Here is a 15,867-nt window from a genome sequence, read left to right as displayed (position 1 = left end):
ACAACCTGAGAATCCAACCTTACTACCACCTCATTCTCCTGCCTCAAGTCATTAAACTTGCACTCCATATACTCTGTCTTGCTCCTACTCAACCTGAACTCTTTAGACTCAAGAGTTTATCTCCAAACCTCCAATTTGTCATTCACACCACTATGCGTCTCATCAATCAAAACTACATCATCTGCAAAAAGCATACACCAAGGCACCTCTCCTTGAATACGTCGTGTCAACACATCCATCACCAACGCAAACAAAAATGGGCTAAGAGTCGATCCCTGATGCAGCCCTGTCAAGACAAGGGAATGCTCTGAATCTCCTCCCGCCGTCCTCACCTGAGTCGTTGCTCCATCATACATATCTTTAATCGATCTGATGTACGCCATCGGGATCCCACTCACCTCCAAGCATCTCCACATAACTTTCCTAGAGACTTTGTCGTACGCCTTCTCCAAGTCGATGAACACCATAGGTAAGTCTTTCTTTCTTTCCCTCTTTCATATATATATATTACACCTCAATAAGAAGGTTTGACATTTCAATTCCGGCTCTTCGTCACCTACATTTCTAGTATTGTATGTTTCAAGAGTTTGTGCTATTCGCCCATTAAAGCGATACCATATTTTCCAACAACGTTCTCATTTGCAATTGGTTTTAGAGGCCGGCAAATATTGCAAAACATATGGCAAATGTAGAAAAGTCAATTCAGGAAAAGTAAACTGAAGTTTGAAGTTTGAATTTGAATACAAATAGTATTAATATGAAATAGATGTTCAATACTGAAAATATATAGGTGAAAGACACCAAAAGGGCCGCGTCTCTCTATCGCTTTCACATTTTCTGCCCCTCTTCCCACGAAGAAAGTGGACACCAACTAGCAAATAGAGGGCCCCACACTTCTACCCTTTTCCTCTTTCACCATTTTTCTTTTTTATCTTTAATATTAAATAATTAAACAAATAATAATAATCAAATTTAAATTTTAATAAAATATATATTAAATTACATTTTAAAAATAAATATATCAAGTAAACAAGGCCAAGTACAGCGAAATTAAGGGCGTACTATTCCCTATATTTTCGGTTGACTTGATACAGTTGTTAAAAAATAAAATATGTGACTAAATAAAAGTAACGTTATCATATAGTACTTCCTCAGTCGTCCCATTTTATGTCAAAAAAAGAATATCATTTTTTGTTATTTGATAACTATTTAATAATATTATATTTATTTTATTATCAGTGAATCTCATTTATTATAAAAGGAGAGTAACAAAAAAATAAATATTAAAATAATTTTACTTTTGTTTTAGTTGACTTTATTTTTAAAAATATTTATTTTAATTTAGTTATTTATTTGATGAAAGCAAGATAATTTTATTATATTTTTTAATATTATTTTTAATATTAAATAACTAAATAAAGTATAGTTACTTAAATTTATATTTTTAATATATAATTAATAAAATTAATTTGATAAAATAAATTTATAATTAATATTTTTTAATAAATATTTTAAATTAATAACGCCAATTAATATGAAACAAAAGAGCAGTATTACATGAGAGCATACAATAATACGCGCAAGACACCATGGACTTGGTTGTTCGTTAGCCAGCAACATCACCGATACTCAACCTTCTTCTTCCTCTTTGTACGTTTCTCTGCTTTTTCTATAATCTTCTTTTATTCATTTTTATTCTTTCTCTCTCTCTATATGTATTTACTTAAAACCTTCTTCTTTTCATTGGCTTTATCATTTTGGGGTTTCTAGATATACTCTCTAATATAGATATACTGTCTTGTTTTGGAAATTGAAGCTCTAAATTTTTGTTCTCCAGTTTAAAAGAAAGGTGCTACACATTTTCTTGAATGAAAAAAGATTGTGTTTTTGGGTTTGTGTTATTGTTCTTTTCTGTTCTGGGTTTGAATTATGTTTTCTTGAATGTAAAGGGTTGTTCTTTGAGATCGTCATTTTTTTTTTTCTTGGGGGTGTGGGGTGGGGGTAAATATTGATAAATTGTAAATTCAGATTTCAATGAAAACTGAAATGCTGTTTCTTTAGCTGTTTTTTCTACTCAGATCCTTTGGCAATTTTGAAATTAGTTGTTCTTTTTCATTCTTGTCATCTTTGTTCTACTGATAGGTTAGTTGTAGTAAATGGAATCCCCCCCCCCCCCCCCCCCCCACACACACACAGACACATTTATTTACCTTTTTTGGGATTTTTTTGGGGGGGTTACTTGCAAACTTCATAGCTGAATATGTGATAATTATGTTAATCTTTATAACATGGGCCCCAGTTTCTTTTTTATGATCTTTTATTCAAGTTTTTAGCTAGTTTGTGCTTTATACTGTTTTAGTAATCCAAGTTTCAGTTTTTTCTGATGATAATCAAAGATTAAATATCTAATGTTTGTTGCTGCAGACTGTTAAAAATTATACATACAAGGGGTGGTCTTACTTGATCAGCAGTTTCAAGCAATAGAATTATCTATTTTGATTGTTTGCCTATTTGGCATTGAAGAGCTTCTCCAATGCTAGGCTTGGGCAGGACAAGAACTCAAACAAGGTCTAGCAGATCTATGTCTCTAGGAGGTGAGTTATGTTCCGTGGACCTGCTTTTTTTCCTTGCTATTTACATTCTGTTGATTGGTCAGTTGTTAATGGCACTAGTTACAATTTGTTATGACCTAAATGCTTACTGTTGGGATAGTTCTGTTTGGTTAAATCATGGAAGTATTATTATTTTGGCAGTTGATGCCAATGTAAAGCCGTTCGATTTTTGTCCTCGGATATGTTTCCGCTGATGATTAAAGCAATGTGGTCAACTGTCTTTTTTTTTTCCCTATAGCACTTGTATTTTAAGGTCTAAACAACTACTTGCTTTGGTAATGGTAGGCATGGATTATGCAGACCCAAAGAAGAAGAGCAGTATCGCGAGTAAAATTTTTGTGGCTGCTGCGCTAACAGCGCTATGCATTCTTATACTCAAGCAGTCCCCAACCTTTAATACCCCAACCGCAGTAATTCCCTGATCCTTTTCTTTGTTAAATTATTTTCTCAACTTTGTGTCAATTTGCTTTAACTAGATTGACAATTTGATATTTGGAGTTTCTTTTTTATGTATTGACTGCATGCTCTCCTGCATCATTGCTACCATGGGCTTCTTCTGTAATTTTTCTTTGATATGAGATAGTTGTGTGGTACATTTTTTCTTTTCTATAAGTTCTGAGTCCTTGTTTCTTTAAGATAGTGAGAATATTTAAGCAACATCATCCAACAGAAAAACCTCCCAGAAGCGTGTCCCTTAGCTTATCGTATCTACATTTTTCTCTGTTTAAAGTTGTGTTATTGTGTTGATTCTTGAAATGGAAGTGTTTCTGAAATCTTGAACCCAGTTTGAACAAATTTACTAATGTTGTGCTCTTGTGTAATTTCACATGCTGTAATATGTATTCAGAATGCGCCTTTCTTTGAATCATCAGCCTAGAGTTCTAGAACGATTATCAATGTAACTTACCCTTGACCAACCAATAACGTGTTCTAATGCATATGATGTTTGGAGTCTTCTACATAAATCTTGGTCCAATTAGCTGAGATACAAAGGCTGCTCTAACTGATTTGTCGGTCATATAAGAACTTTCATGCCACTAAGAGTAGTGACAAAATTATGTTTCTCCTACACTTCTTACTCCTTTTCCAAATAATGGTGAAAGATCCTTATGTATATTTAATCCTTTTCATCTTACTGTCAAAAATTTCTATTTGGATCAATCTTTCATTGCCTTGATATAGCATTGTTGAGTAGGTCTGCAAAAGGGTGCACTTATTTCATTCAGATTTTTCAAAATTCACTAAATATTAGCAAATTTTTGCATGTATCAGATACACCAAATGCACACCCATAGCCAAGTCTGTTTAGCACAGGATTATTTGATACAAAAGATTGAAGTTCTTATGGTTTTTAAATTCTAAGCGTTGCACTCATTGTGTTTGTTTTTTCTTGTTGATGCGTTCTCCTAGTTCTCTCGCCATCAACCAGGTGTTATTCATGTCTTAGTCACCGGAGGTGCTGGCTACATTGGTTCCCATGCAGCATTACGACTTCTAAAAGAAAATTACCGGGTGACGATAGTGGTAATTCTCTTTCTGAATTTGTGAATATAGGCCCTTTGACAGTCATTCTTCAATGACTCTATCTCTACTTTTAACTTCACTTAATCGACTTATGAGCATGAAAATGTGTGAATGCCACTTCATAAGAAAGATGAGTTACCAATTTGACAGGACAACCTCTCACGAGGCAACATAGGAGCTGTAAAGATTCTGCAAGAATTATTTCCTGAACCAGGGAGGCTTCAGTTTATATATGCTGACTTGGGGGATGCAAAAGAGGTAAATTGCAGCTGTTCTGAAACTACCGTCCTTTTCTCTTATTGTTACTTGACATTCACTTATTCTCATAACCAAAATGAGCAGGTCCGCCAGATATTCTCCCAGAATGCCTTTGATGCTGTGATGCATTTTGCAGCTGTAGCATATGTCGGAGAGAGCACCCTCAATCCTTTAAAGTAAGAATTTGTTGATCTCTTTATAAACCTTTCCATTATAACATGTAAATGGAGCGTTAACAATAAAGAGGAAAAAAAGCATGTTAACTAGTGTTTCACTTGTTGCATTTTGAAAGGAATAGAAAACTAATCTTTTACAAGGTAGCCCAAAGCATCAAGTATGTACTAATATTGCATCTCTCTGCCAAAGTTTGTTTTTCATCCAGTGTATCACTGATATAGCATTATGTTTTCCTGCCTTGATTGATTTTTTACTCTGAATACAAGCAAATTAAGGCTCGTATTACTACTTTGAAACGTGTATGAACTTGCATGATTTCTCTTATGTTTTTGTTTTGGGGGACTTGGAATTTTAATCATTTATCTTGAACTTGTTTGGATTAAATATTTCAAACTGAAGTATCTCACGTGTATCCTTAGTGAGTAAATTTAATGTAATTTCCATGTTGTGATACTGTATAAAGTTAAATATGCCTCTTGTAATTGTTCCTTTGGCCTCTCTACCTCCACAAGGTAGTGGTAAGGTCTCCGTACAGTATACCCTCCCCAGACCTCACTTGTGGGATTTCACTAAGTATGTTGTTGTTGTAATTATTTCTTTGCCTATATCCTCGGAAAGTCATATTTCATGAGCTGCTGCATGTTCCAATCAGGTACTATCACAATATTACTTCAAATACGCTCACTGTCTTAGAAGCTATGTCAGCTTATGGAGTCCCCACATTGATTTACTCTAGTACATGTGCGACGTATGGAGAGCCTGAAAAGATGCCCATTACTGAAGAAACTCCACAGGTGAGTTTTAAAGGCTGTATATGATGCTTGTTCTAGAACCATGTGATTGTTTTGTCAATGGTAAGCAACAGCTGAGAGTTTTTCCTCAAATTGCAGCTCCCTATTAATCCATATGGAAAAGCGAAGAAAATGGCAGAGGATATTATTTTGGATTTCCATAAGAACTCAAACATGGCTGTCATGATTTTGAGGTAGGTGTTTGATATGTCTTGCCAGTATACCCTTTCCCTTTTAGTTTCTCTATTTTCCGTGTATGGCGACTTTACCTATATGTTCTTCTTGTTTTTTGGTACTTGTTCTGCTTTTCAATGGTTTTAAAAAATTTCATTTTATTTTTGTGGTTTGGTTGGGGGGGGGGGGGGGGAAAAATTACTCGGTGTAAGATGAAGTGGAAGAGGAAGGCCGAGTGTAAATACAATCTTGCATGGTTAGGATGTTAGTAGGAGCTCCTTTTACAAGCTCCTACTAAGTCATGTGCTTGTTTGTGCAAATTTTGCATCTGTTCATTTTTCCTTCCCAAGCTTTTAGGTCTTTCCTGGCTTCTTGTGTTTCTCTGGTAATGTGCAATTATTTGTTTGATTTTAATGCTTTATTCATGTCCAATTATCTTCTAACTGCTAGCAAACTGGAATCGACTAATTTTCCTGTAACCAAATCTTGTACTGACATTGTTTACTAACTTGAAAAAATAGCAAGTATTTCAGTTGTTCTATACTGCTCGTCTAAGTTTTAGGGCACGTCAACCACTAAACAAGCACTTCTTTGATTGATGGTTGAAACCTGAGTGATAAATATTGGTTGACTTACTGTGTTATGGCACAATCGGCATGGATCGAATAAATGCTAAACTGTTTTCTGAAAATCCAGATACTTCAATGTGATTGGCTCTGATCCAGAGGGAAGACTAGGAGAAGCTCCCCGGCCTGAACTTCGTGAGCATGGGCGAATTTCTGGTGCTTGTTATGATGCAGCTCGTGGAATCATACCTGGTCTTAAGGTCAGCAAATAATTGCTATCTCCTTATCATGTGTTTGCTATTTATCATCTATGTACTCATGATCGTTGAATTGTCAGAAATTGCTTTATCTATTACGCATTTTTAGTATCTACCAGAAAATGTATCTGGTTCTTATAAGTGAAAATCATATGAATAACAAGCAAAGAAAAATATTTGGCTGTTGTATCGGCAATTCTTTTAATATGGTGCAAGGGGAAGGAACTAAATGCATCCATTATAACATGAATAGTTATGATCTGCCCTCGTCTCTAAGCTTTCGTTTCGTCATGCAGGTTAGAGGAACAGACTATAAGACAACAGATGGTACATGCATTAGGGATTATATAGATGTCACTGATCTGGTTGATGCTCATGTGAAAGCTCTTGAAAAATCAAGGCCTGGCAAGGTGGGAATCTACAACGTTGGAACCGGAAGAGGTAAGACATTCTTTCTTGTGTCATTATATTCTGTTTCTCCCATCGATGTCTAATTCTCATTCCATTCTTTTGGTCTCTGAGAACAGGTAGATCAGTGAAAGAATTTGTGGAGGCTTGCAAAGCAGCCACTGGGGTTCCAATCAAAGTTGATTTCCTTCCTCGCCGACCCGGTGATTATGCAGAAGTCTATAGTGATCCAACTAAGATAAAACTTGAACTGAATTGGACAGCCAAACACACCGATCTTCAAGAGAGTTTGCAGGTCGCATGGAGATGGCAGAAATCACACCTTAATGGTTACGAGTCATCTTTGGTCTCATCTTCATAATGCATTGACAACTTATGGTTGTGGAAGATTGACATGAACCCCCATCACACACAGCTTAACTTCTCATGGATATATTATTATCATTAGAGTAGGTTTTTGGAAGCTAAAAGGGTGGTTCTATATTTTTTCGTTCATCCAGATTGAATACATTAACCGATATGTGTATTAGCCAGCCTATCTACTCCAGTCATTTATTATGTGTATCTTAGTCTAGTAAAAACGGATGTTCTAATCAATAATAGTTCTTGGCTAGGTGTAGCTGCGTTCTTCATCTGTGCTCGTTTGAATTTGTTGCGTGTTTTTCTCTTTTGTTGGTGTATATAGATAACTGGGTACTATAGGAGAATGAAAGCTGCTTCAACCATATATGTAATAAATTTGAGAATCTGCTAGTACTTGAGTTGTATGGACATGACTTCCAACTTGACTCAATTTTGACAGGTTGATCTTTTCGAATAAGTTCTTATTGAACTACACAATCATATATAGTAGATAAAGAATGGTTGGTTATGAACTTGACCAAACTCTAAACAAATAGAGCACTAGTACAAGAACAGATTATACAATATCAGATGATTTCTTTTCTAATCTTTTGGGGTGTACCAAAATTAACAAACTAGAGCTGTTTCACTATGAATTCTATCTAGTTTTGTCGATCGAGTTCTTAAAAATTCTCTACAAGAAGCCATCAGATTGCTAAGTATTCTGCTGTCATTTCTGGCAACAACCTGGTTCACCTCCTGTAGCAATCTGAAAAGAGTACCATCTGATAATTGATCAGAATTTTCCACGAAAAATTTCATCCAGAACTTGACAGAAAATGCCTGTGACTCAGCAGATGGATAATCAGCAACACAAGCCAGGGCTGCAGCAATATCGCCTCTTTCTAGCTGCACGCGGAACATTTCTTTGACTAGTGGCACTGGCGGAACCCGATCAGCCCGAGCCAAGTTCTTCCATGTTGCTTCCAATAATTCCACCTGAAAAGGTCCATGTAGAATAGTCATAATTTTACCTATCATCGGCTAAAGAAATGGAAGTGGGAAATTATCCGAGTAAAAACCAAAACAACATTGGATTCACTGTAGTATACTGGTCGAAAGATCGATATGAACATACTAAGGATACTGTCATATGGTAAAAGGATATCATTCTTTTTTCTATAATGGTGGCGTTTAGACCACCAAGGCTTAGGTAGATGGGAAGAAATTATCTAACGTTTTTTGTCTTTACAGATCCTTTTTAATGACTAAATAGTGTATGTTTATGTTGTTTTAGATCCTCTTTAATGACCACTAGGCAAATATTTCTCCAAATATATGCTGGCTATATTTCAGATAGAACAGAAAGTTGTACAAAGATTTGACAGTCCACACAATGATCAGCTAAATTAGATTTCACATGGAATTTCCTAGGAATGACACCCAATGAACATGAAGCTGAGAGTACACGTAGGAGAACTGAATACTGGGTCGACAAAGAGTACCTTTCCAGCGGTGCAGGAGTTGAGTACTATCTGAATGTGACGTTTTGCATTGAAGTGATATCCATATTTCAGCATATGTGAGTAGGCAAACTCGAGATCGTCCCATTTCTTTGCAGCAGCACATGCATCCAACATCAAGTTGAATGTGTAGATATCTGGGAAAACCTTATCCTTACTGTCTGATTTACTGCTAATAGAGTTACCATTATCCAACAACTTGAAAAACATTTGTTTTGCTTCTTCAAACATCCCACCATCTAGATAAGCTTTTAGCATTATATTGTAAGTTATCAAATTTGGGGAGCAAAACTGGTGCATGTGGTTGAAGATGTATGCTCCACTCTGAATGTCACCAGAATCCAGACATGCTTGAATTAAACCAGTGTAAGTCACCACTAGAGGCTTGGTCGCAACTTTGCATATTTTTCCCATCTGTTCCACGGTATAAGATGGACCCAGAATAGAAAGGAACATTAGTATTCAACAAAATGTCTTTCTGGAGATAATAGAGACTTAAGTCATGTAAGGCTAAATAAGTTCTGTTTTTTACTCTAAGCAAGACAAGTCATGTATGTACCAATACATTTTCTTGAGAATACGTCTTTGCTATTCTGAAATAAAACCAACAAAATCACTACTGTATTGTGGAAGAAAGAAATGGACCTACAAGAACTTTCATTTAGTATTTTGGCCTAAATTCTTTGCTCCTTGAAACTCGATCGAAACCTCTTTTTTTGATGAGTGAATGCACTTCTATAGTTCCATATTTACTGATGCCAGAAAGGTATTGATATCATAATGGATCTACGAGGAAACAATCCTAGACAAATCCTGGTTTCCAAATATTGGCTGCTCAAAATTCCATGGTAATGGCTTGGATAATTAATTCCATGGAAGAAAAAATCAACGAGAGTTTCATGTGCTACAGGATCATCGAATCTAGAGAACTAACACCAGTTATTTGAACTGTGCAACAAGGTCCTGAATATCACTCAGTTGAAAATGGATGTAACAATTTATTTTAATTCACTTGAAGAATTATGGCACGAAGTTTTATTCCATCACAGTTATTGGTTGTGATCAGGATGAATTTAGAAATTACAATTATTAGAAAATGCAAAACAAGGAGTCCACTTTCTGGACACTATCTTGAATACATTAGATTTGAATTTAAAGTTTAAAAAGGCATAAGATCTCCCAGCACACTGATAAAGTTCTTTATGATCAAATAGAGCACTAACCTCTTTAGCAAACTAAGAGTGAAGTAGTAAATTAGAAAATACAAAATACTTGAGAAAATTTCAGAGAAGCAGTGCATAGAATTTACAATTATATGAGGATTGAGTACATAATTAGGTTTTCTGTGGGGTCTTTGCAGTCCTGTAATCCTTTATAATCAACAATTGCATTTAGCTTCTAATTTATTAGTCAGAAACTGAATCCATTACCACAACAAACCCCTGTTGTGATATCTTAAGTTTAGGAACATCAACTTTCCTGAAATGTGTTACGTCCTTTAATTTGGTGTTTAATAGCATATATGAATATTCAAGATAAATCATAGGGTCCTGAAATAGAATGGCAGAATAGAATATGATCAATGGAAGCTAAATACAAAAAACGTACTTGCTTCAGTGCCTCTTCACATCTCCCTGCACTACAAAGACAACGAGCAAGGTCATAATACAAACTGGCAGTGCCCACGATTCCTCGTCGTTCCAAGTCTTCTACAGCCAGTAAGGCCTCGTCTGTTTTTCCTTCCTTCCAAAGAGTATTCACAAGAACTACATGAACCAAAGACAACTTGATTCAGCAACAATCTTTTGCAGCATGTCAACTCAGCACATATTTCTGCATTACCTTTATAGGTTAAAGCATTGGGAACACATGACTTCTGCATTTTCTTGAAAAAGTCATGGACCAAATTGTATTTGCCACATTCCAACATAACCTGAACGAAAAATTTAGTTTAGCCACTGTATAATCAAACACTTTTCCATAGCTAACATGTTCCAGGCAAGCATTAAAGCCCGCATGGAGGGCTCCCTTACTCCACCCCACCCGAACTCAACCCAACCCAAAAGTATTTAAAAGGTAAAAAGAGAAGAAACAGTCCTTTCACAACAATATAAGGAACGAGAAAAGGGCCATTCAGCTAGACAACTATGCTATAAGATTCTCTCCTTTCTTTCTTCTCCTCTTTTTGAATATGCAATATGCTACAGGTTCTTCCTTTTTCTCTCACATACAGCTTTAATATTGAAATAAAAATTAAAGCATACAACTGCATATAATAAAAAAATCAGCATAAGTAGGATGCATTATTGACAACAGTTTTTCTAAATATAATAAATATTGAATTCATCAATAGTAATCATTTTTCAAATTGAAGTCAAGTTGTAGTTGGAAATTTACACGTACAGAGGTCTTTCAATATACTTTACGAAAACTTGCTCTTCTAATTTCCTTGGCAAGTGTGAAGAGAAAGGAATCAGAGATGTTTTGAGGACAAGTACAATTCTATTCAGAAGTTGAAAATAAATTGCCTGATGTTTTTCTATTTTTGGTGTAAACAGGAATACATGGAAGATCTAGATTCATTTATGGATGTTTTAGGATCCTTGTAAGTTTTGTCATACGATTAGAATATATTTCCTGTAATGCCCTTTGTAATAATGGATACCTGCAAGTATGATTTTTGGGATGCAATACAGTTGTTTACCTTTTCAAAAAAATTCCTTCGCAAATGGGTATCCAAGAAGCTTTAAGATCGTCAGCACTTTCTGGAGCTTAAGGGACTTGGCTATTAATAATATTATGACATATAGGTATAAGATGACTCTTATTCCTCGAGTTAAGAGAAGACCCCAGTGCAGAGGGGAAAAATAGATTAAGGACCTTTTGATGTTATGGATAGACATATATCTCTTTTTTTTATATGAGGTGTTACGGATATATATCTTTTAGAATCTCTCCGCTAGACCAAATACATCTTGCCATCTTGTTCATTTTTCCTTGATGAAGACAGTAATAACATCACAAGAAGCAAAATGCAGCAATGTAATTTACCATCCAAGGCCAGCATACACCAATTAATGCTAGATATCAATAATTCAAAACATGAGATGCCTGTTCATGCGAGTATTTGCCAACAAATGTCAGGAAATCTTCCACAGGGGCTAAGCTGATTGAAGCTAATTAAGAGAAAATACAAAAAGAACGACGGTTTAATAGCCTTCTAAACTATCATCCCAAGTTAAACACCTACAAAAAAGGGGGAAAAGAAAGAAAGAGCTAATTACCTCCATGACTAATCCATATGTTGTTATTGAGGGCTGCTGGTCCCGGAGCTTTAGCTGCTGCAGTACCCAAAAGGCACCCTCCCAGCTTTTACGGCGAACACAGGCATTTAGCACCTACAATCAAAGAACAAAGTCATTCTCATAAAGTTGTCATTTGAACCAAACGTGAAATAACATACTGGCACCCACAAGCAAAAAGCAAAATCATTAGAAATCATTCTAATGAAGTTAGCATCTAAACCAAATTAAAATATACCGACTTCCAGCAGAAATTAATTGCAGCAAGCTTATGCGTCAAGAACAAAGATTACACAAGAACTTCAACCAAGACTATATCACAGATCATTAGGAAGGGCTCCACATAGCTTTGAGTGTAACACTATGATTATCTCTTCTCCTTTCAGTCAATAATAGAATTCAGCAACCAAGTCCTTGTCATATGTATTCATTTACTTGAAGAGTTTATAACTAATCAATGAACTCGGTCAAGGAGACATATATAGCAAAGGAAGTTCAGCAATGGCACCGAATTAAAGTGATTGCTTCAAATTTTGATACCTCCCTTCCATAGGAAAGTAGAGGTACATAAATTACTGAATATAGTGCTAATTGAAAGGGGAAAATCAATGATGCATTAACCATTTAGCTATAGATCATCAGTAGACTCAGTACTATTTTCCAGCTATAGCAACGATAAATTACCAATGCCATATTGAACTTTTTTTCTCATTTGGCTTCTAATTGTTTCTTGTGTCTATCTCAATTATCTTTTCCTTAAATTGGGGTGGCACTAAGCTCTCATTCTTTACAGAGCAGCAGAAGTTCCCAGCATGATGGTGAAACAATATTGCTCTCTTATATCCAATGATAAAGCAGTCAGAGACACAAGTTCATTTAACCAAGACAATCCCCAAATTTTGGCCCTTCTGGTGCACCCTTCCATTACTTACAGCGTTATAAACGACAACATCAGGCTCAAGTCGCGGATCAAACTTCTCAATGATATTAGTCTTGAACTTCTTTTTGGGTGGTGATCGCATGGTATCGATGACATCAAATAGTTCCTTCATATGTCCTGCTTGTCCAAGAGTGACAGCAATACAACGGTATGCCACAAGGTCTGGATATGATGATATGTGCTCCTGGGGAAATGAGTCAAGGTTGGATGTATTAATTACATATACCCAGCCCATCTATCTCAATAGGACAATGATATTGATTAAAGGAGAAATCAAGTGACGGAAGGAAAATTTAATAGGTGCTACCTGCATTGCATAAAACAAGTTTAGTGATTCCACTGGCCTCCTTGCCTTCCCCAATGCATCCAGTGCAGCCGTGTAAATATATCTTGCAAAAGAATTTAATCAAAGGGTCCATCATAATCAATTTGTCACTAAGGACTTTGACCCTAAACCTCAAGAAAAGGGATGGGAAAGAGTGCCACCAAAAATATGATTCAAAACTTTGAACAGTTTCAGAAAACATTTTCAGAAGGTTCATAATGGAAAATTCAGAAGATCAGGTAGGTTTTGTTTTGAGAGTTTAATGTAAAATGCATTCCTCAGACACATTTAAAGTAGCAAATCTGTAGGAAAGGAATCACTGGTGCAGATACAGATAATAAATCAAGCATGCCACAACAAAAACAAAGTCACCAACAAATTTATAGATAGGAAGCACCATTAGTTCACCTTTTCACATATATGAAAGTAAGTAATGATAACATCATGATACATAACTAACTGTAACGTAAGCATCAACCCACATCTAAATCAATCAACTATACCTTAATCCCGAATCAAGAATATACACATATATTTCAGGAAATACTAAGACATTGCACAATCTCGATACCACTAAAAGGCCTGTCAAGTTTCCTACGGGAAGAGGAGTACCTTAACTTGTGTGACTTGAAGCGTTCACGTGAACGAAGCCATTCAATGACTTGCAGCACCCGCTTCCAATTTCCCAGTCTACCCAATATTTGGATAATCCTCAAGATAGAATGATCTGAGAATTTAATCTGAGCACTTCGCATCATTTGAGAAAACATCCACTCAGGCATGTCAATGTCTGCACCATTTAAACTGTAATAGTAAAATATTTTATTAAGAGTCAGAAATGAAGAATTTACTGATGAACTGCCAACTGTTTAGCAATTTTTGAGGATCCTTCGACTGCAGCATATGCACTTTTTTTGGTGATAACCATTAGCCCTTCACTTTTCGATTCTGTAATGTTTGTTATGTTATTTGGGAAGGAGATTGCAGGAATTGAATTATTTTCATTACTTCACGGACAAGGCACTTTTTATAAGGTTTGCAGGCGAGCGACCATAAGTGACTCCAGCAGAGAGCTGTCCTTTAAGTAGCATCAAATGTCAAAGGTAACTACATTCAACAAATTTCCACTTTTTCACATATCAATCATTATTATAAACCATAATATCGCAATAGATTCAATCACTGTACTTTTCGCTGCTGCAAACACTAGGAGCTCACAATGGGATAAAGCGTATATACCAGAAAAGGAATAGGGAAAAATACCCCAAACAACTCATACATGAAACATATTATCTTACAGTAAAACCAAAAGGTGAAATATGACAAGCTCAATCAATTCATGCATCAAAAAACAAATATTCAAAAACAAAGCAAAAGAATATGTTTTAGAAACAATACCACCAAATTATCCAATGGGAAAACACAGTAACCAAAGTGCAAAACTAGGAATAACTCACCCCTTTGCAAGTTTTTGGATTCTCTCTTCCATTACTGCCTTAGTAACTCTTGGCTTATCATAAGCTTCACCATCCATTGACTTAAAAGCCTCTCTTTCCATGCTCACCATCTCATCTATGCTCTGTCTTTTCTGATTCTTCACCATTCTAAATTCCAATTTCCCACCACCATCAACTCCTTTATATTTCTTAACTGGCTCAACAAAATCAGAACTTTCTACACATTTCTCCTTCTCAGACTTCCCAAATTTACCCTTTTCTTCACTTTTGTTTCTTCTAATAACACTTTCCTTCTGTTTCTTTTCTTTAACAGACTCCATGGCTTTCAAATACTCATCAAATGAAGGCTTAAATTCAATCTCTTCTTTATCAATTATCCCATTATCTATTAAGCCACAAGAAACTACAATCCTCTTCTTCTGCTTCTTCAACCTTTTCTTTCCCAGAAAAAATTCCAAAAAGGGTGTCTGGGAAAGTGAAAATCTTGATGAAAAACAAGGGCTTTTGGTTATCCCACTATCTGTTAATCCAGAAGAAACTACCCCAGAACTCAAAATCCTCTTCTTGTGCTTCTTCAGCGTTTTGTTACCCAGAGAAATTTCCAAAAAGGGTGTGTGGGAAAGTGAAAATCTTGAAGAAAAACAAGGGCAATGGAGGTAATTTGAAGGGAAAACTCCATTGAAATCAGTACAAGGTGAAGCTCGAAATAAAGCTGCTTCAGTTAAGATAATCGCAACCATTTCAAGTCAACCACGCATTAAAGGCTGCAGTTTTCTCTTCTTCGTTTGGTCAGTTGGCTGCCGGGGCGACAAAATGATTGAATTTTTCCGGCTTACACTTTGTTTGGACGGTGGTTTACCATGGTATAATGACTGTAGCGTATGATATCATATTGTATTGTACAGTATACAATACAATGTTTGATGAACTGTACAATTTTATGTTTGATGATATGGTAATATATTATAATTGGCAAATTTATTAATAATTAGAAATAAATATTTTTTTTCCTATTAGTTTATCACAAATTATGCTACATAAATATATTAAGTTATTGAATTTATATAAAATTTAAAAAAATCAGTAAAAGAATAGATCAAAATAAATATATTCTGATTCATTTTTATAGTAATAAATTTTATTTTTCTTGGTGTTTTGAGATGTGAACCAACAATAAGTACAAAATTTGAATGCATGTTTTATGTATGATA

At 35.4% G+C, this 15,867-nt stretch overlaps 2 protein-coding genes across 3 annotated transcripts; one reads left to right on the top strand and one right to left on the bottom strand.

The window, feature by feature from the left end:
- Positions 1–1,529: 1,529 nt before the first annotated feature.
- LOC107859000 (UDP-arabinose 4-epimerase 1) lies at positions 1,530–7,399 on the top strand. Of its 2 annotated transcripts, none has more exons than XM_047406635.1 (11): positions 1,530–1,650; positions 2,425–2,594; positions 2,898–3,022; positions 4,023–4,136; positions 4,287–4,394; positions 4,479–4,570; positions 5,224–5,365; positions 5,462–5,556; positions 6,233–6,362; positions 6,656–6,800; positions 6,887–7,399. In XM_047406635.1, the coding sequence occupies exons 2-11, from the start codon at positions 2,534–2,536 to the stop codon at positions 7,126–7,128; spliced, it is 1,254 nt and encodes a 417-aa protein (XP_047262591.1). In that variant the 5' UTR covers positions 1,530–1,650; positions 2,425–2,533; the 3' UTR covers positions 7,129–7,399. The 2 variants fall into 2 exon arrangements, with proteins under 2 accessions (XP_047262591.1, XP_016559330.2); XM_016703844.2 differs by having other exon boundaries at positions 1,607–1,849.
- Positions 7,400–7,576: 177 nt separating this feature from the next.
- On the bottom strand, positions 7,577–15,805 carry LOC107858999 (pentatricopeptide repeat-containing protein At1g30610, chloroplastic). The gene is made up of 9 exons (XM_016703843.2): positions 14,657–15,805; positions 13,812–14,003; positions 13,182–13,263; positions 12,867–13,058; positions 11,917–12,030; positions 10,475–10,565; positions 10,241–10,398; positions 8,615–9,046; positions 7,577–8,108 (listed from the first exon to the last, which is right to left on the bottom strand). The coding sequence occupies exons 1-9, from the start codon at positions 15,394–15,396 to the stop codon at positions 7,737–7,739; spliced, it is 2,373 nt and encodes a 790-aa protein (XP_016559329.2). The 5' UTR covers positions 15,397–15,805; the 3' UTR covers positions 7,577–7,736.
- Between the last annotated feature and the right edge of the window lie 62 nt (positions 15,806–15,867).

The sequence above is a fragment of the Capsicum annuum genome, chromosome 2, assembly GCF_002878395.1.
Source record: "Capsicum annuum cultivar UCD-10X-F1 chromosome 2, UCD10Xv1.1, whole genome shotgun sequence".
Classification (NCBI taxonomy): Eukaryota; Viridiplantae; Streptophyta; class Magnoliopsida; order Solanales; family Solanaceae; genus Capsicum; species Capsicum annuum.
This window is presented reverse-complemented; position numbering and strand designations above follow the sequence as displayed.